This window comes from Acanthochromis polyacanthus, chromosome 6 (genome assembly GCF_021347895.1).
Source record: "Acanthochromis polyacanthus isolate Apoly-LR-REF ecotype Palm Island chromosome 6, KAUST_Apoly_ChrSc, whole genome shotgun sequence".
Taxonomy (NCBI): Eukaryota; Metazoa; Chordata; class Actinopteri; family Pomacentridae; genus Acanthochromis; species Acanthochromis polyacanthus.
The window spans coordinates 19,555,578-19,575,792 of NC_067118.1; the positions used below are offsets into that span (position 1 = coordinate 19,555,578).

General features: G+C 39.9%; 1 protein-coding gene across 3 annotated transcripts in view; it reads left to right on the forward strand.

Annotated features, from left to right (window-relative positions):
* Positions 1-20,215, forward strand: part of hdac7a (histone deacetylase 7a) — a 77,705-nt gene that overhangs the window by 38,140 nt on the left and 19,350 nt on the right. For all 3 annotated transcript variants that reach the window (XM_051949652.1, XM_051949653.1, XM_051949654.1), the window contains 12 exons: positions 9,379-9,569; positions 9,680-9,770; positions 10,766-10,886; positions 11,311-11,411; positions 12,404-12,526; positions 13,083-13,192; positions 14,851-14,952; positions 15,271-15,442; positions 16,457-16,662; positions 16,999-17,202; positions 18,911-19,142; positions 19,730-19,863. In XM_051949652.1, the coding sequence (XP_051805612.1) occupies positions 9,379-9,569; positions 9,680-9,770; positions 10,766-10,886; positions 11,311-11,411; positions 12,404-12,526; positions 13,083-13,192; positions 14,851-14,952; positions 15,271-15,442; positions 16,457-16,662; positions 16,999-17,202; positions 18,911-19,142; positions 19,730-19,863 (1,787 nt within the window). The remainder of the gene's footprint in view (positions 1-9,378; positions 9,570-9,679; positions 9,771-10,765; positions 10,887-11,310; positions 11,412-12,403; positions 12,527-13,082; positions 13,193-14,850; positions 14,953-15,270; positions 15,443-16,456; positions 16,663-16,998; positions 17,203-18,910; positions 19,143-19,729; positions 19,864-20,215) is intronic.

Consider the following 20,215-nt stretch of genomic DNA (forward strand, 5'->3'; position numbering starts at 1 on the left):
CAGGCCAGTCCGTCATGCTCCAAACCATCTACAGCAGGGGTGTCAAACTCATTTAAGTTCAGTAGCCACATTCATTCCAATTTGATCGCAAGTGGGCCGGGCCAGTAAAATCATAACGTAGTAACCTATAAATAACGACGGCTCCAGATTTTTCCCTTGTTTTAGTGCAAAAAAGCACGTTCTGAAAATGTTCACATTTAATGAATTATCTTTATGCAAAACATAATGAACATCCTTAAATTTCTTAAGAAAAATAAGTGCAATTTAAACAGGATTATGCCTCAGTTTATTATTTACACAATATAACTTACAGATCAGAATAAAAACATTCAGTCACAGGTATCTGGAGCTGAATGATGTAATATTTTACTTTATGATCAGAATGACCACAGTCTGACAAAAAAGAGACAAAAACAGGATAAAATATTGCAAAAATGAGACACAAAATGAGACACATAGTGATAAAAATAACACAAATGACATGAAAGAAAACAAAAAGAGATAAAAAATTTGAAAAAGTTACAAAGCGACAATAATTGGACACTTGACAAAAACAATACGCAAAACAAAGAAACACAAGCGAGACAACAAGGAAGCACAAAGTGATGAAAGCATGAGACAAACAATCAATCAGACAGAAAAAACAAGACAAAATATGACAAAAATGAGACACAAAATGACAAAAGAGCAATGTGCAATGTAACATTTTACTTTTTGATGGAAACAACTTGTGGTCTAGAAATGGTTTTAAATTTATTGTTTCACAAGTTTGCACTTTGCTGTTAATGTCTTCCCTGTAAATTTTACGCTTTGCAAAGTCTGTCTGCAGGCCGGATTGGACCATCTGGCGGGCCGGCATTGGCCCGCAGGCCTCATGTTTGACAATCTTGGTCTATAGGATAAAGCTGGTACACCTAATAGAGGGATGAACATTATCAGGAATGTTAACTTGCTTAAGAAAAGCCAAACTTCAACTTGTGGCTCTGACCTGATTTGTTGCTTTAGACAAAGCTGGAACTGTTTTCTTTGGCAAGGAGTTTGAAAGACATGCTAGATTGCTTTTCCTGCTTCGAACATGCATAGAATCTTTCCACACACATGCACACAGCGATGCATACCTCCCCAGACATGAAGGCAGTTACATAAATGGATTCAGGAGGAGAGTGCTTGATTTCCCGAGCAGTGCCATTAGGCTCAGACATTTTCTTTTTCCTCCTACTCATATTACAATCTCTATTCTTCCTTATTTTCTGATCAGTCTCTGTCTGATTTTTGTCAAACACCCAATAACTCTGCTTATGGCCTTCCCCACTGTGAATAGCATTCATTTGCATTGAGGTCTTTTTTTGTATCTGCAGCCTCACACACACCCTGAGGTAATGACATCTATTTTCTACTGAAAGTAGCTGTTGCCTCTAAAAGGTGTAGTGTGATTTAGACACACTTACAAATGCAGTACAGCCCAAAGAGAAGAAGGCGTAACTATATTTGGATGTGTGACAAGACACAGTGGTGGCGTGTGCTCTGCTGAGTGTTGACTTTGTACAGTGTGTCCATCACTAGAGGCACTGTGCTGGCTGTCAGCTCGGTGTCAGTGTGCAAACAGTCACCAGACTTATCTGCAGTTTGTTGAGGTTGCAGACGAAGTCACCTTTCTTGTCTGATTACTTCCCCTTCTGTCCCTTTTGCCTCATAATTCAGTCTTTTTCTCTTTTCGTTTTCTTTTCATGTTTTTCAGTTTTATTCCACCATTGTGCGGCTTTTCTTGCTTTATTTTATCATCCTGTCAACATCCGCTACAATACCGCTGCTACATTTTTACTGTGCAATAAATGTGTGCGGATGTGTATTGATGCAGGTGTGTGTATATGTGTATATATTTATGTGTGAATATAAATATATGTAGTCTTACATATATATATTGTAAATATTTTTTACACTCTGTTTAGAATAATGTTTACTCTGCTAAGGAATGCAGTGGAGTTATATAACAATCTGCGTACATTCGTCCGTCTGTCTGTTTGCAACATTACTCAAAAATGGACTAACAGATTTGGATGGAATTTTCGGGGAAGGTCAGAAATGACACAAGGACCAAATGATTCGATTTTGGCGGGGATGCAGCTTATGGTCTGGATTCACAGATTTGTAGATTGATTTCTGTATCATTGGGAGATAGCAGCACGACGTCACTGTAACTATGACAACAAGTGAACACTACATCAGCTGCCTGCTGACCATCACATGATTGCGGTGCTACTAGAAATTGACTGTGGACTTATCGGGACTTATCCGTTGGAAATGATACAAGGACTGAGCAGCCTGGGTTGAGTACTGCGCTTTCTGAGTGCTTTTTTTGTTGTTTTTATTTTCTTACCAGTCCAATGTGGCTTTTTTTACATTGAAATTTCATTCATAATGTGCACTCATTCTATTCTATTAGCTGCTGTGGAGGATAACATAGACAAAGGGAAATACAGAAAGTCACAGAGAGAGAGAGAGAGAGAGAGAGAGAGAGAGAGAGAGAGACTTGTATGTCCTTGTCTGACCGGTAGAACCAGTCCTGACAAAGCTGCACACAGGTTCAGAATAAAGAATAGAAAGGGGAGGAATTAGTAGGAAGGGATTACCCAAAAGGCTGTGGCTGTGGGATGGACTGTGTCTCTCTCTGTCACTCATCTACACACACCTGTATTTCATTTTGTCTGCATGGGGAACATGTGCCTAATCTACCTAATCTGTCTGATAAACCAGCAACGGTTTGTATGACAAGGCGAGTGGTATCACACGGTGCTCTTGGTGATTTCCATAATGACACACTCCTGCACATACTCACACTCTCACAAAGTAAACCTAAGGGTTTACTTTGTTTCAAGAGCTCGGATTAAATCTAAGCATTAAAATTTCCATCCCGATATTGCGTTATAAAGCACGACTCTTGGAGTTGTCTCCATGTTTACATGCCCTGAGCAGCTTCTGTCCACTGTGCGGAGTGAGCATCTCTTTGTTTCAGTAAAGGTGACCGGTGATGCTGAGTTCAGGATCCTGCTGTCTTCTGTTTTGTAGCTCAGGTCGTGTATGAACATGAATCTTTAAATGTTAATCCCTTAATGAGTTAATCTGCCGTTAACAATGAGATTCTGCACAGGAGTATCAACAATGGTTTTAATATAATGAGAATTTTTAGAAGAATAATAATTAAAGGTCATGTTTTAAGGCCAACGCTTCATCTCTATTTACACCACTATGACGCTAACTACCAAGTCAGGATTTCCCATAAATCCTGCAGCACTCTGACTCACCGCAACCAAAAATCAGTTTCAACTTTAAAGTGCTGTTGATGAAAACCCAAGAACAATGCCTGTCTCAGCTGAGACAAACGTTGGAACTGCTCACTGTTGTTGTAATTATAGTGAACTGGAGAAGCAATGGTCATCTTTATTTGTATTACTGATGCAAATTAAAATAATGTCACTATTAGGTATGTGACTTTCCTTAATTCTTGAAGGCAAGCACATGATAAAAACTCATGCTCTCAAATGACCCGTTGCTTTCAAGCCCAGGTCACTAACTGGTCCAAGTCCGCACCCAGACTTCATCCTATTCAGATTCGCACCCACAATCATTACATTATAAGGGATTTTAACTTGACAGGACACTTCTATTTTAACCAGCACAGCTTTTCTAATGTTTACGGCGTTTAGCAGATCAGAGGTTGAACTGCGAGGGCAGTTCAACATAGTCAGGCTTTCTTTGTGTCCGTCGGCTCAACATAAACTAAAACCTCAGTCAGAGTTAGCAGGTATGAAGGTGGTTTTTAACTTTCTTTGTTAACTCAGACTTTCTGCTTCAAACTCATCACACAAACAGGAGCGTTAGCGTTTAATGATCATTTGACTCGTTTTCCGCACAAATGAAACAATCGCGAACAGGTTGTTTTAATGGAGAACAATGAGGAATATAAAAATTTATGACAGTTAAAAATGCTGCAACTGGAAATGATATGAGACAGGAATGCTGGTAGAAAACTGTTTAATGTGTGAAATGTATTTATTTTACCGATCAATGCAGCTGATTATTGATAGCCGACGGCTACACAATGAAACGATCAAACTTCATCCTTTGAATCATGCAGATTTATTTTTTTATTTGACAGTCAGTTTTTGGTTACATGCAGACATTAATACAACTGCTAGACTGCATCAACATATATCACACTAACTCAAGTTACCCATTCTGATGTTCTGGACCTTTGCTTTAATACATTTTCTCTGACTGTACTTCTTTGATTTTTAGCTGAACATCTCTGCTTTAAAGTATGTGTCCACATGGGTTTGCATGCTTTGTGTATTATTCTATTATTCTATTTCATGCCTTCCAGCAGAAAAAAAAAGTGTTATTTCAATGAAATCAACACAGAATCACAACCACGGGTTCAAGATTTGTTATTCTTCTCTAAGTACAACACACAGCTGTAATGAACTGTAACATAATATCACTCTTTAAAAGAACTAGAAACGCCAGCGCCTCATGTTACTTGGAGAGATCCAAGAGTGCAAGACTGTGGACGGATTAAATGTGGTTGCAGAAGTTCAGAACAAAACCGCTACATGGTTTCGAGACTTAAAGACATATTGGCTACATGGGAGCTGTGTTATTTTCAGTTATGCTACAGCTCTACAGACATCATGCATCCACTCACTGAACAGCAGGGTGGCCAACTGGTCACAGAGATTATTGCTTAACTCAAGGACTCAGTCTCATGCACTGCCAGAATATCGGGAAACACTAGGCGATTTACAAAAACAAAGCTGGTGTTAATCTAAACCTGCCTTGGAGGAAATCAAATTTGAAGATGTGATAGCTTCACAGTTTACTAATAATTCAATATCAAATTTCCCTCGAGTAAACCACAATGAACCGCATGGTCTATTTACAGCCCAGCATGATGAGCGCCATACACTAATGAGAAATAATGGTTTGAAACAACTAAAATGACGGCTGCACAATATTGGAAAACACTGACATTGAGACATTTAGTTTTTCTGCCATATATTTTCGGATGTTAAACAATACAGGAAATTTTAGCAGATGATTTGAACAACTCTGTAAGGAATGAATCATTCTAGGATGATTGGGTTGATTTTGTAAACGAGTGCATCGGCATCAGAAGAAAAAAACACAGTGCTTTTTGCCATGGAGATCATTCAGATCTGGCTTTGCACTCGTATGGAGCTCTGTTGTGCTGATTTCAAGGTTCAAACAAATTAGTCATGTTACCTCCTGTGGTGTATAAATATGCTGACAGAGTATCTGATTTTAATGAACAACATAGTTTATGTAGCTGAAATATTTCTGTACAACTGATTTTCTGTTTCTTTCTTTGCAACCAAACCTTCCTTTTTAGTGTTTAGCTGCCTTCATAGACAGATAGATAGACAGATAGATAGATAGATGGATAGATACTTTATTCATCCCCTTGAGGAAATTCAAGATATCATGTCAACAAAGTCTGTCTCTTGGAAATTAAAAAAAAAACTGGACAAAAAACAGTTCAGTTGGAATAAATGATGTTCTTTTAGAGAGACTTTTCCTGTAGATTACTCATGGAAAAGGAAAACTGTGTCGAGTAGCAAAAGAAGTTGTAGCTTGATGTGTTTGAAGTAAGTTGTCTTACTTCATTTCACACTTTCTGCGAAGTGACATTTGTGCATGTACAAATCACAGTGAAAAACTGTGCCGTCCTTTCATAAACTGTGCATTTGTTTTCAGAAATGACAAATAATAATTACAGTATGGAAACTTTACGGCCATGCTTTGTCTCTTATGTTTTAACTGATTCTCTCACCCCTGTTTGCATAGAAGAGATTTTAGTGGTCAGATTCCACTGGACCACTGGACATAGACAGAAAAACTAGCAGGAAAAAGTCCATAAAAGTAACTTTCATCCACTTAAAATGGTTTATTAATTAAATTCTATTTCCAAGTGATTTCATGTCCATGTAGTTTCTTTTTCAAACACATGCGAGTTTAGCAAAGTTTGAGAATTCATAAGATTTTCCAAAAGGAACTTTGCAAAGTAAAATGAAATGGTGAGGCTTTCTTTGGTCTTAGCAAGCTACTAATTACCTCCAAAGTGTACAATCAACAAGAAAACCATCATCTTTGTCCTTCTGTTTTTCTGTGTTTGGCATTATTCTCGAACTTTTTGTAACTCTTTCAACTACATCTTTTTTTTATTGTCACTTCACCCATAACTGGAAACCAGAGGTGACATCACTGAGCTAATCTACAAGTGTGTGGTTTTCCCTGCAGAAACAAAAGACCCTGTGTAGGTAAATGTTGGACCAGTGTGTGTTTTGCTATTTATAACCCAGGGGAGGCAGAGACACTAGTGTGTGTGTGTGTGTGTGTGTGTGTGTGTGCTCTGTAGCAGTCTTTGTGTTCTTGTATAAGCATGTTCTCTCTACTTTTCCTCAGAATAATAACCTTATTATTTCTTGCTGTCATTACAGAGAATTTGTGTGCATAGCAGTGTGTGTCAGTCAGTGTGAACGCGTGTGTTTGCCAAAGGATTTCTGTTATTCCAGCCACGGTTGGCATTTGGACCGACTCTCTGCATTTGTACCTCCTAATATGGAGGAGGAGTACTGACATTACGCACACACTGCAATGTCACATTAACCCACATCGAGATTCTAATGAGACCGCAGTAAGTGGTGAAGCTCACTATGTGTGTGAGTGTGTGTGTGTGCAGATCAGCTTGTACAAAAAATGGCTGCAATGTATCCATCTCTTCCATTGCATTTGGTTTGTTCCCTTTAACCCATTTCCAGTGCTGCTGTTGGCATCAGGCCAAACCAGTCTGTGAGTGACATTTACTTCACACACTGACATCTGAGCGCCAGGCGCAGCAGCACAGAGATGATGTCACATGAAGTTATTTCAAAGCTTGCTCTGTGTGTGTGTGTGTGTGTGTGTGTGTGTGTGTGTGTGTGTGTGTGTGTGTGTGTGTGTGTGTGTGTGTGTGTGTGTGTGTGTGTGTGTGTGTGTGTGTGTGTGTGTGTGTGTGTGTGTGTGTGTGTGTGTGTGTGTGTGTGTGTGTGTGTGTGTGTGTTCACGTCTAAAGTTTTGGTTTAAGCGTCGGGCAGGTTTGTGCAATAGGTGTTTGCTCAAGCCTGTTTTGTGTGTGCAGCTGTGTGTGTGTGTGAATGTCTTTACAGGGTGTGTGTGCATGTGTGCTGACTGTTTGTTTATTAGGGTTTATTTAAGTGTAAATATAAATACATATACATCTGCAGGTGCATGTGTGTCACTTGCTCCACACGTGTGTTCAGATGAGTGTGTGGTATGTGTGTATGGGCTTACAGCTGTGTTTCTGTGTTAGTGTGAGTCACTGTGCATTTTTCTGTGCATAGGCAAGTGCATCTGCATGTGTGTATGCGCAAATATATGTGTGTATGTGTCTCACAGACAGAAACCACCCCCAGCCTTTTCCCAAGCTGTTCCCTTCCTGGATCCTGTTTTTAGTGCTGGATGAGGCAATCTTTCCCATTGACTCAGCCACGCAATGCAAATAGACCCAACAGCATGCAAAGAGCATGGAAATGTTTGTGTGTGTGTGTGAGACTTTGTATTTGTACAGAACAAGTTTAAGATAGTGTGTGCAATGCATAAAAAAACTTGTCATTTTGTGATTGCATCAGTGTTGTTTGTCGATGCCCATACAGATGACAGAGCTGCACTAGTAATATCTCAACCCATCATGCTACAACTCTTTTACTGCTTGATATAAAAAGAAAACTCACACGATTCACATTTGCCATGACCGATCTACAAGAGACCCCTGTCTGATATGATTTACTCTGATTTAAGAGTTGCTGGAGACAGAATGGTTGTAGACATTGTTAACAGGAAACAGAGCTTGTTTCAAGCAGGCTGCACAGCAAAATGAGCGAGAAACACGACATAAACACTGACAAGGAGGATTTAGGTGTATAAAGAAATGCAACATCTCTTGTATGGAAATAATTTGTCTGCAAAAGAAGATGATGTTGACTAAAAACAGGTGCTCTGTTGGCTTGCAATTGTTGCCTCTACATGAGGCAATGCAACTAATTTGTTTGAGCATTTCAATCAGCAACACAAAGCTCTGAATGACATCCAAAGTTAAACACTGTTTTGGATGCCTGTACCAGTGTTACATCACATGAGAAAAGTTCCAAATGACTTTATAAAACTTTTTTAAAAATGATTTTTATTTCAATGCAGAAGGACTCCCTTCAAAACCACCCAGTCATTCTGGCATGATTCATTTGTCTAACAATAGAGTTATTCATCTCTAGATGATCATACCTGCTGTGTCCTTTTCATAACTAAATATGTATGTTTTTTTCCCAGTATTGTGCAGCTTGACTCCCAGTCACACATGCATTTCACCTGTTGAATATTATTGGTGTTGTTGTACTGTGAGGGCTGCAGCATGTAGACGACGTACAGAAAAGTACAACAGAAATTACCCCCAGCAACATGATTAATTTCTGTGCTTTCTATTATTTCTGACTAATACAGTTCATGCATTTTATCTTTAGATAAATTTAGGTATGATTCATTTGTAGTGAGCAAAAATGATCACCTTATCATTCTCTCTGAAAGCCCTTAAATGACAAGTGTGTTTTTCTCTCTGTGTTATTGGCCAGATGAGGTAAATAATACCACCATGTCAGACGGCTGACTTCATCTGATCATTTCTGAATCTACCTACACTCTGCTTTATATATACTACTGTTCAAAAGTTTGGGGACACTTAGAAATTTCCTTATTTTTGAACGAAAAGCCTTTTTTTCATTGAAGATAACATTAAATGAATCAGAACTACAATCTAGACATTGTTAATGTGGTAAATGACTATTCTAGCTGGAAATGGTTGCTATTTAATGGACTATCTATATAGGAGTATAGAGACACATTTCCAGCAACCATCACTCCTGCGTTCTAATGCTACATTGTGTTAGCTAATGGTGTTGAAAGGCTAATTGATGATTAGAAAACCCTTGTGCAGTTATGTTAGCACATGAATAAAAGTGTGAGTTTTCATGGAAAACATGAAATTTTCTGGGTGAAACTTTTGGACAGTACTGTATGTGATGTGGTGACTTCAGTTCCAAAAATGTTTGAAGTTGTGAATTTTACTATACATTTTGTAACTGCAAAGTATTTGTCATGTAATTACAGTCCTTTTGTAGTTTTTACATGTTGTCCCCAAACACTCGACTGGTTTTCAGGTAGGATTTCCCACAGGGTGTTGTGTAAATCAACTGTTCTTAGTGCGGATAAAGAAAATTGACCCTCTCTCCCTTTGTTCCTCCCTTTTCCCAGATTCCTCGGTGGCAGTGCCGGTGTCGTGCGCGGCCTTGTTTCCCATGGACCTCAGGGTGGGAGAGCGGGGGATGCGCCCTGGTTCGGACACGGCGCTCCTCACCCCGCTGCACCCGCCTTTACTCCTCACTCCGTTCTCACCACAACCCCGCACCTCCTTCTCTCAGCAGCAACTGCACCAGCATATCCGGGTAAAAGACACTAATTAAACACTCCTTCCACATTATAGTTTCTTAAATGTTAATCTGGAACATTTGCTTGACATCATACTGTAAGTATATATTTGTTTTTGTGTTGGTAGTTTAATATGGAACAGAGGAGGCGTGAGCAGGAGCACCATGAGAAACAACAGGAGCTGCAGCAGCTAAAACACAAAGACAAAAGTCAGCAGAGTGAGTCCATTTACATGCACACACACACACACACACACACACACTAAACTTCAACTTCACTTGTATGTTACCACAAGTTTGGGTTGACATTTGAAGTCGTCTTTTTTTTTTTGACTGAGCTCTATATAAAGCCATTTCCACGTCTTTAAAAGTAATTATTGGCCACACTGCTGATTGCGGCCGGAGAGGAAAGTCCCTGCAAGAGATCTTATTCATCTTTGCTGCACAGTGTTACTCCACTTTCAAAGCGGTTTGCTTTTGAAATGAGAGCTAAATATAACTCGACAAGCAGAGCTACAACAGTGGTGTTAAATATAGGTTTGGGTCTGAGCACATAAAGTCACTGGGTCAATATTGACTTGATCACTGCTAACACCTGCTGCCACCTCTGTGAGCACACATTTGCAAACACACAGACACACACACACACACACACACACACTGCAGTAAACATACTCAGGAAAATCCAGAGACTGTACAAAGTGTCACATACAAATGCAATCACACTGAGCTCCATGCATGCTTGTATTACATAGTGGTTCAGTGGTTAACACTGTTGCCTAGGATCTTTCTGCATGGAGTTTGCAAGGTCTCTCTGTGCATGCGTGGGTTTTCTGTGGGTTTTCCGGCTTCTTCCCACAGTCTAAAAACATGCTGAGGTTAATTGGTCACTCTAAATTGTCCGTAGGTGTGAATGTGAGTGTGATTGCTCGTCTCTATGTGTAGCCCTGTGATAGACTGGTGACCTGTCCAGGGTGTCCCCTGCCTTCACCCTAAGTCAGCTGAATCCAACCCTCCTACCAGCCTAATGGGGATTAGCGGTGTACAGATAACAAATGAATGAATGTTCCAGTTGTCTTCTTCATATGTTTTAGTATTAGTTCCAGACAAAAATGCAATCAAGAGTTGTTTGTGTATGACTTTAGCCGGGCTTTTCCTGCAGCAGCTGCTTTGCCCTTCTATGTTTCTGATTAGTCAGTGTCATTGATTGACAGGTGCAGTGGCAAGTTCCCTTGTGAAGCAGAAGCTTCAGGAAGTGATTCTTAAGAAGCAGAAACAGGCGGCGCTGGAAAGAACAAACTCCAACTCTCTGACTGCACCTCCTGTACCATACAGGTGACACAACACACACACACACACACACACACACACACACACACACACACACACACACACACACACACACACACACACACACACACATTCACACACATGCACACACACACACATATACTACAGTTCAAAAGTTTGGGGTCACTCAGAAATGCCCTTATTTTTGAAAGAAAAGCATTTTTTTCAGTGAAGATAACATTAAATTAATAAGAAATACAGTCTAGACATTGTTAATGTGGTAAATGACTATTCTAGCTGGAAACACATGATTTTTAATGGAATATCTACATGAAAACTTGATATTGTCTGGGTGACCCAAACATTTGAACGGTAGTATACATATAAAATGAAGTTCTACTACATATAGCATCACTATTTATCCTAATGGTTGTATATATATATTTGTGTCTGTGTTGTGTTTTCCCAGAAAGCTGGGCCCAGACCCCAGTGTATCCTCCCAGCCTCTGGTCTCATCTCTGTCACAGCCTCCTTCTGACGTTTCAGAAGGGACACCGCTGCGTAGAGCAGGTAAAACCTCTGAAACCCACCGTCACACATGGACTGTATCTGAAGCAGTAAAGTCATGAGAAGTCTGTTATTTGTAAAGTAAATTTAGAACAACTATTGTTGAGCCAGATGTTGTTAAGCAGGCACAGAGTGATTTTCATGTTCAGGGTTCATATGATAAACACATGAATTGATATGTTATCTTGAGAGAGTCACCAAAATGAAACCTTTATCAGAGCAAGAAGCTGTAAAAACAGAAGGAATCACCAAATTTTCAACTTTTTGGTGGTACTTATATTTGTCATGCATGGCTTTCAATGGAAGTTAACCAAAACTAAAATTACAATATTTCAGTCGCCTCACTTGAACGTTTGAATAGTAAATATTTGCCCTAATCAGATTCTGTAAAAGCAGATTCTACAACAACACAAAAACAATAAATTCTGTGCTCCTCGATGTGAAGTTTATAGTGACTTATGTGTGACAACACTCATGTGACAACAAGACTTTTTAGCTGAGCTGGGTTGAACTGCAGGCTGTGTTCACACAGAGCAGATAGAAGACGAAAATGGAAGCAAATTAAGTCGTAGTTTTTTTTCATAATTTTTTATTTTCATGATTTATGGCATTAGAACGTTGTTGTACTGCACAGAAGGCATTTTTGAGTTCTGCCAGCTTCTAGCCATCGTTGTGCTGTTTCTATAGTGACAGAAGCAAAAAATGTCCGTAAACTGTTTAAGGTTCAAACTGTTAATTATTAATTAGATTTAGAATGATTCCTCCCCTAATTGTTGTAAAAGTGTTTTTTCCCCCTGTTGGTATACAAAAACAAACATTTATAGGACTTATTGATTTGCTTTTTGTGCCATGAAATATCAAAATGCTGTGAAGATTTCATGAAGCAAAAATACTATGATCAATGAATCATTGTTGAGGTGTTACAACAGAATGAAGTACACCTTTTGTGCATACTCACGTTCAGTAACTTTGCCCATGTTGTTTTAATTTACCAGCATCTGAGCCCAATCTGAAGGTGAAGCACAAGTTGAAGAAACACCTAAACACCCGCAAGAGTCCACTCACCCGCAAAGAGAGCGCCCCGCCCACCGTCAAACACAGAGTACCGGACACACTGGGTAACCCGACGCACACACAGCTTACACATCCATAAGCTTTAACCCCTTCCACCCTGGAGGCTGTCATTTTTCAAAGATTGTGAAGCTTGGCCCGCTCAGTGAAGAGGCAGGCTGGTGCTGCTGTGATCAACACAGATTCAGCATTTGTTGTTGAGTTGTATGTGAGAATTTTTAGAAAATCAGTGCCACTGGCTCATTGTGATAAGGCTGTTGTTTTCTCTGTAATTTACAGTTCTAGTTTAGAGGGAAGGAAAAGTGTTATTTTTTCTATATCTCACTTTGGCCTGATGATAAAGTTAAAGAGACTCATATTTCAAATTTGCACCAAAGGTCTCTTATAAGTAGAGCCCAAGGTTGTTAATTTTGGCCTTACAGTTTCGCAGCTGTTACTGCCTAAATTTGGGAATGTTTTTTCAGGTGCAAATTTCAAAATAGCCTTGAGCTTAAGGAGTCAATCTGTAATCATTTCAATGAGTCTTCCGAAGGTTTCCATTCTTGCATTTCTTACTCACTTACTTTGATGACACAAACTCACCAACTGAATGTCTCTCCGCAGACTCGTCTCCCAGCAGCAGCAGCACTCCGGTCTCCGGCTGCAGCTCTCCCAATGACAGTCTGCCCAATGAGAATGGACTACTGCCATCTGCAGGCGGTCTATCACACGAGGTCGGCACAGAAACACACACTAATACTGTACATTGTGCGGTTGAATGTTTAATAATAATAATAAACCAGAGCTAAAATGATCTCATCTAGTTTATAAAAACACATTACAGTAAGTTTGAAACATGATAAAATCAGACAGATATAGAGAAAAGCTTATTTTTGCCCTTTTGCTGACACATTTTTGTGTTAAAGACAGAAAAACATTGGCATTTTCAACAAGTGATCCTGTGCTTTGATTAAAAAAAAAAACAAAAGAGTTGTTCCATGTACACTGGTTGTGCCGAGACACTGAGTAATGACATGTTTAAAGCAATGACACAAGAGCATGGGAACAACACTTGTTTGTCAGATGTTTATACATAATTCATTTAATCACAGAAAGGCAGAACAGAGCAACCTCTGTCACACCTGCTGTGGATATCTTCCTCGTGATTCCCTCAGGACAAAACACGAGCTTAGGTTTCATTATACCCCACTGGTTTGAATCAATTTACATTTGGTCACTGCAGCAAAAAATATTAATAGAATATACAGTTATAAAGACAAATTTGTAGCTACAGCAGAGCAGGATTTATGAGTGTCCGGTCTCAAAAGTAAATCAAATACCAATATACACTACCAGTCAAAAATTTGGACACACTTTCTGATTTAATGGTATTTTTTTTTATTTTCATGACTGTTTACATTGTAGATTCTCACTGAAAGCATCAAAACTTTGCATGAACACATATGGAATTGTGTAGTAAACAAAAAAGGGTGAAAGAAGTCAAAACATATTTTTTTTAGATTCTTCAAAGTAGCCATCCTTTGCTTTGATTACTGCTTTACACACTCTTGCCAATCTCTGGATGAGCTTCATGAGGTAGTCACCTGAAATAGTTTTCCAACAGTCTTGAAGGAGTTCCCAGACCACTCTGTGGTCCATCTCATCCTAAACCATCTGGATTGGGTTTAGGTAATTTATCTGGGCTCTAATCTGAGGTGCTGATAACTTGGATGAACTTATCTTCAGCAGCAGAGGTGACTCTTGGTCTTCCTTTCCTGGGGCAGTCCTCATGTGAGCCAGTTTCGTCGTAGCGCTTGATGGTTTTTGCGACTGCACTTGGGGATACACTCAGAGTTTTTGCAATTTTCTGGACTGACTGACCTTCAGTTCTTAAAGTAATGATGGACTTGTTTCTCTTTACTTAGCTGGTTGGTTCTTGCCATATTATGGATTCTAATAGTAGTAAATAGTAGTAAATATTCTAAATAGGACTGTCAACTGTGTACCAATCTGACTTCTGTACAACACAACTGATGGTCCCAACCCATTAAGACTTAAATTAAACTTGACAAGGCACACCTGTGAAGTGAAAACCATTTCAGGTGATTACCTCATGAAGCTCAACAAGAGAATGCTAAGACCGTGCAAAGCAAAGGGTGGCTACTTTGAGGAATCTAAAATCTGAAACATATTTGGAGTTATTTCACAATTGTTTGCTAGAGAATTCCATGTATCTTGCTTCATAGTTGTGATGTCTTCAGTATGTGTCTACGTACAATGTAGAAAGTAGTAAAAAATTAACAAAAAGCATGGAATGAGAAGGCATGTCCAAACTTTTGACTGGTAGAGTACATACAGCATATTTAATAGAAATTATGTTTGGCATTTTCAGGCCCAGAAGCTGCTGCTCAGAGACGGCACCCTCGCCAACTTCACCATCCAGAGTTCCTCCACTCTGCCCACCATCACACTGGGACTACCAGCTAACTCAAGGGTAAACACTGAACTGCGCTAAACAATAACTTTTCTTCTATTATCTAATGATCTAATGTAGTAATGGCCTTCATTTCACCAAATTAGAAAAAAACAGCATTATGAAGAAACATATTCTGTTTGTGTTATGGGCATAACAGGAGAAGTTTGGATGCATTGACTTTGCAGTTCAGTCTGTGGGGTGTCAAAATTAGCTTTGAAAGTTGACATCACCACAACTTGAAAATCTCAGTAAAAACAATTAATGAAATCTGCCATCCCTGATATCGTTTTATATTATATGTTTTCTTTACCTGCAAAGTTGTTTCACTGTGTGCAGGTTGAAGGACAGCTGTCCTCTATGAAGGTTGGCCGGGTGCCTGTGGTTGCTACCGGGGCCTCACCGGTCTTCCTCCCCCTCAGCAGAGACGACCAGGCTGGACAGATGAACCCTCACTTGCCTGTCATCATCCTGGAGCCCTCTGGTCTGGTTCATACTCCACTACTCACTGGTGAGACACAAACACACTGAGACATATATTGTACTTGTATATGTACAGTTTATGTCCACTAATGTACTCTATATTGCTAAAATCTCCAGAATTTAGGACACTGAAACACAGGATTTCTGATGTTAATTTTGTATTTCATACATGAAATGCACACATCCAAACTGATGTCAAATGGACATATAGATATCAACTTGAAGTTGCTTTGTGAAGCAGTGGTTTTGTGGAAGACTTTTCTTTTTATCTGAAAGTTTAGAGCACCACCCAGTGGTCACTTTCAGAATAAAGTTTTTTTTAAGTTACGACACTGTTGGAGTTAGTGACAGTCTACGTACTACAGATATTGAACTCTTCACATATTTAATTATTTTATATAATTCTCTCTTATTAGCTATGTTTAAAAACAGCCTGCAGGTCAGCCCCGGTTTGGCTGAATAGTTCCTGAATGTTTGTCATGTGACTATTAGTCACACTTGAGGCATTCATGGCTCCACGGTTACACAAAGAAGAACAGAATTTGAATTGTTTTTTTTACAATATCAGCTTAGAAAGAACTTTATCTTTAGAAGATTTTAAATAAGACATGTAGAATCAAGTGATTATGATGATACATTACAATGTTAAGCTTAGATTTGATGAAGCTTCCCGATGGAACGACACGTCACTGATGAGTAGTTCAGGGACCATCAGAAAGTTCCGTCTCTCCTTTTTTTTTTTTTTGTATAGTAACTCACTAAGTTGTGGCAATGTTTTTGAAACTCAACATGCCTTTCAAATCCATCAGCAGATTTTGAGGTTCTCTCATTTTAATGTTTTTACTACTTTGACAAAGGAGCATCCTAAAAAGATCTTACATGACCACACACATCAGTTTAAAGGCAACGTGGAGAAATTTGACATCACAGTGGCGATTATGTATTTATTACTGTTTGAAAATATACATCTGCATTCATGTTAGTCTGTCTGTTCTCACATAAGCAAATTTCTCTGCTTCTTTTCCACCCTGTGTCTCTCCAGTTCCTGGCCTAGACTCCGTTCCGCTACAGTTTGCCCCCCAGTTAGACCACCTGTCTCCTGGAGGCACTCAGCCTCACAAGCCCCTGAGCAGAACACGCTCAGAGCCCCTTCCTCAGAGCCCCCGCGCCCTTCACACACACCTCCTCCAACAGCAGCACAACACACAACTACTGGAGAGGCTCAAACAACAGACCCACCTGGGAAAGGTATGAATCTGTTTTCATAAGAGTTACTATGTAAAAGCATTCCAGTGTTGTTTCTTTTAGCTCATACACATAAGTCCCTTAGGTCAGATAAAATATGTGGTTGGGGTAACATTTAGACTTTGCATTATTAAACTACCGAATATGAGAAGCATTCTTGAGATTGTTTTATTGAGCCTTCTTGCTAGAACAGTGTTTGCAGTCTTACATGTGGATACTGCAGTTTAAACACTGAAATGTCGCTAAATGTGTAGGTGCAAATACACGTACATATTTATCAGCATTTTTAGTTTTTTTTTTACCTTCATATAAAGCTTTCATGTGTTTGCGTGTCTGCAGCTGATGACTAAATCCAGCGAGAAGCCCAGACTGCATCAGATCCCCTCTGAGGACATGGACTCAGAGGACGGTGGTAGGACATCACCCACAGAGCCAACCTATCCCAGCAGGGTGAGGGCGGAGTCACTGAGGGAGGCGGAGCCAGCAGCGTCCAAGAACCACGAAGAGCAAATGAATCTGCAACATGCGCTCATACTCAACCAGGTTTGGAAACACACACAGGCACCACAACAAAGGGCAGGTCGATACAGCAGTTAGAATACAACAGCACCACTGTTCTTCACACAGCCTTCCTGTAGATGGCGACCTAACTCCTGCACTGATTGTATCTGCTGTTTCATGGCTTTGTGGTTTGACAAGTACTCATTACAACATAGTGGATATTTCAGCTTGATATGATGACAGGGCGCTGTCAGGTGAACTATTACTCTTTCAGAGAACGTGTCAGTCACTGATCAGACTAACCACATAGTCGGGCTGATGGAAGGCATTACAAAAGAAAGACTTTATAAAAGCCTGCAGCAGTTAAAATCAGGATAAAAACAAATCACTTAGCAGGTTTAGAAAGATGTACAGCTGTGTGTGTGTGTATGTGCAACAAAGGACGCAGAAGTTTCTGGTCTACACTTTCTTCTGTAACACTTAACTTGGCTTTCTTTGAAGTTGATACACTGCCCGTCCAAAGACAAAAAGTCACACACTGTTAATGTTTCATTAGACTTCCTTTAGCTCTGAGAACGACACACATTCGCTGTGGCATTGTTTCAGTAAGCTTCTGCAATGTCACAGCATTTATTTCTATCCCCAAGATGGATTCATTTTCTACCAAGATCTTATATTAATGATGGGAGAGTCAGACTGCTGCACCAAGTCTTCTCAGAAAATCCCTAAGATTCTCAGTGGGGCTGAGGTCTGGACTCTATGAAGGCCAATCCATGTGTAAAAATGTTGTCTCATGCTCCCTCATCCACTCATTCATGGTTTGAGCCCTATGAATCCTAACATTGTCATCTTGGAACTTGCCCATATCAGGGAAGGAAGACTCCATTGATGTAAAGACCTGGTCATTCAGTATATTCAGGTAGTCAGCTGACCTCGTTCTTTGGGAACATAAGGTTGCTGAACCTGACCAACCCCAGATCATTACCCTAAACCCCACAGACGTGTAGCCACTAGCCATGATGAGTGCATCACTTCATCCGCCTCTTTTCTCACCCTGATGCACCCATCACTCTGGAACCGGATAAATCTGGACTCAACAGACCACATGATCTTCTTCCATTGATCCAGAGTCCAGTCTTTATGCTACCTGGCAAATTGAGGCATTTTTTCTGATTAGCCTCACTGATCAATGGTTTTCTTAGAGCTACACAGCTGTTTAGTCCCAATTCCTTCAGTTCCCTTCACATTCTGTGTGTGGAAATGCTTTTACCTTCACTATTAAACATAGCCGTGAATTCACCTGTTGATTTTCTACGATCGAAGAGTTTGTTCCTCCAAGATGATGGTTCACCACTATCCTTCAAGTTTTAATAATGCGTTGGATGGTTCTTAACCTGATTTTAGTAGTTTCAGAAATCTCCTTTGTTATTTTCTTTGCTTGGTGCAGGCCAATAATTTGACCCTTCTGAGACAGATTAACATCCTTTCCACAGTAAAAAATCAATCTTGGTAGTTGTTTAAGAAATGGAAAGCTCCTCACTGCATCAGCTGGGGTTAAATAGGCTGTTTCCAGCTGAAACATATTCATCACTGCAGTAATTATCCAATGGAAGACTCTTACTTATTTGCTTAGTTAAATCCAAGTGCTGACTTTTTTCTGGACAGGCAGTGTAGTATTTAACAAAAATGAAATGTTTTCTTCGAATCACATGTACTATTCACTAAGTTCCACACTGATCTCTCCAAACAGTCATTGCTATGGGAGCAGCAGAAGCAGCTTCAACAGCTCCATCGACAAATGGAGACCCTGGCAGTCCCCATTCTACGCGGTAGTGGCAGCGGTGGGATCGGCGGGGGTTTGGGTGTCCATCGGCCCCTGTCACGTACACAGTCTTCCCCAGCCTCCACCTCTCTCACGCTGCCTGAGAAACCTCTGAGCCTGGCTGCACAGGACGCCAGCAGCAAACCTCGCTTCACCACTGGTGAGTCGGACGTGTTCAAACGGTATTGTAGCAGAGTTGAGTTGAGGGATCATTTTTTAAACAAGATTTCAAATACAGAGCGCCTAAGTGGTTTAGACTCTGAAAACTAATCATCATAAATGATAAAAAACAATAACAATTCATCTGAATCCCAGTGTCTACCACCATGTGCTGACCATTAGAAGTAAATGTCTGAGATATGACAACCATCTCTGCCCCCTCTAAGTCCAGCTCATTAAGAAACTGACATGAATAAGCAATCCTAAGATAGCTTCATGGTGATCTTACGATGTTAACAATAACTTAACTAATTAAAGACACTGGGAAAAAGGGCAAATTCACAATATAATAAAAAATTTTAATAATATGATATGACTGCCCTAGAAAGTATTAAAAATGCATTATTTACAGTAAAGCCTGTGAAAATTAAATGAAGGTTAGCCATCATGAATATGTTAAGAGTAAACAGATAAAAATGAAATCAGTGTCTTGCTGCAACTGGAGTCAGCCTTAACAGTAGTGTTTCAGCTTCTACTATGGGATATCAACTAAATTGTTGATGTGGATTCCGTGTTGTGTGTATGCAGGCCTGGTGTATGACTCTCAAATGCTGAAACACCAGTGTACGTGTGGAGATAACAGCAGTCACCCAGAGCATGCTGGGAGGATACAGAGCATCTGGTCCCGACTACAGGAGAGAGGCCTGAGGGGACAGTGTGAGGTACAACGGTAGAGACACACACATACCAACACATTGGCTTGGCTAGACTGGCATCAGTAATGTCGCTGAGGAGGTGTTTTGTTATGATGAAACTGCTTCAGCATCGACATTGCAACGTGTCACGCACAAAGTGGAAGTGCGACAAGACACAGAGTTTGTTGACATGCAGGTTCCATGCGTGAGCAGGAACAAGAGAGAAAAACTGATAAAGGAAGATGTGGTCGCAAATAAAGGAAACACAGTGTCAGTTGCAGGGTTAATGAAATAATATCAGATATCTGATCATGATTCTGGCTTCTCTTAAATAAATGAACATGATGGGTTACAGTATTGAACGCTGCACTTGTAGACA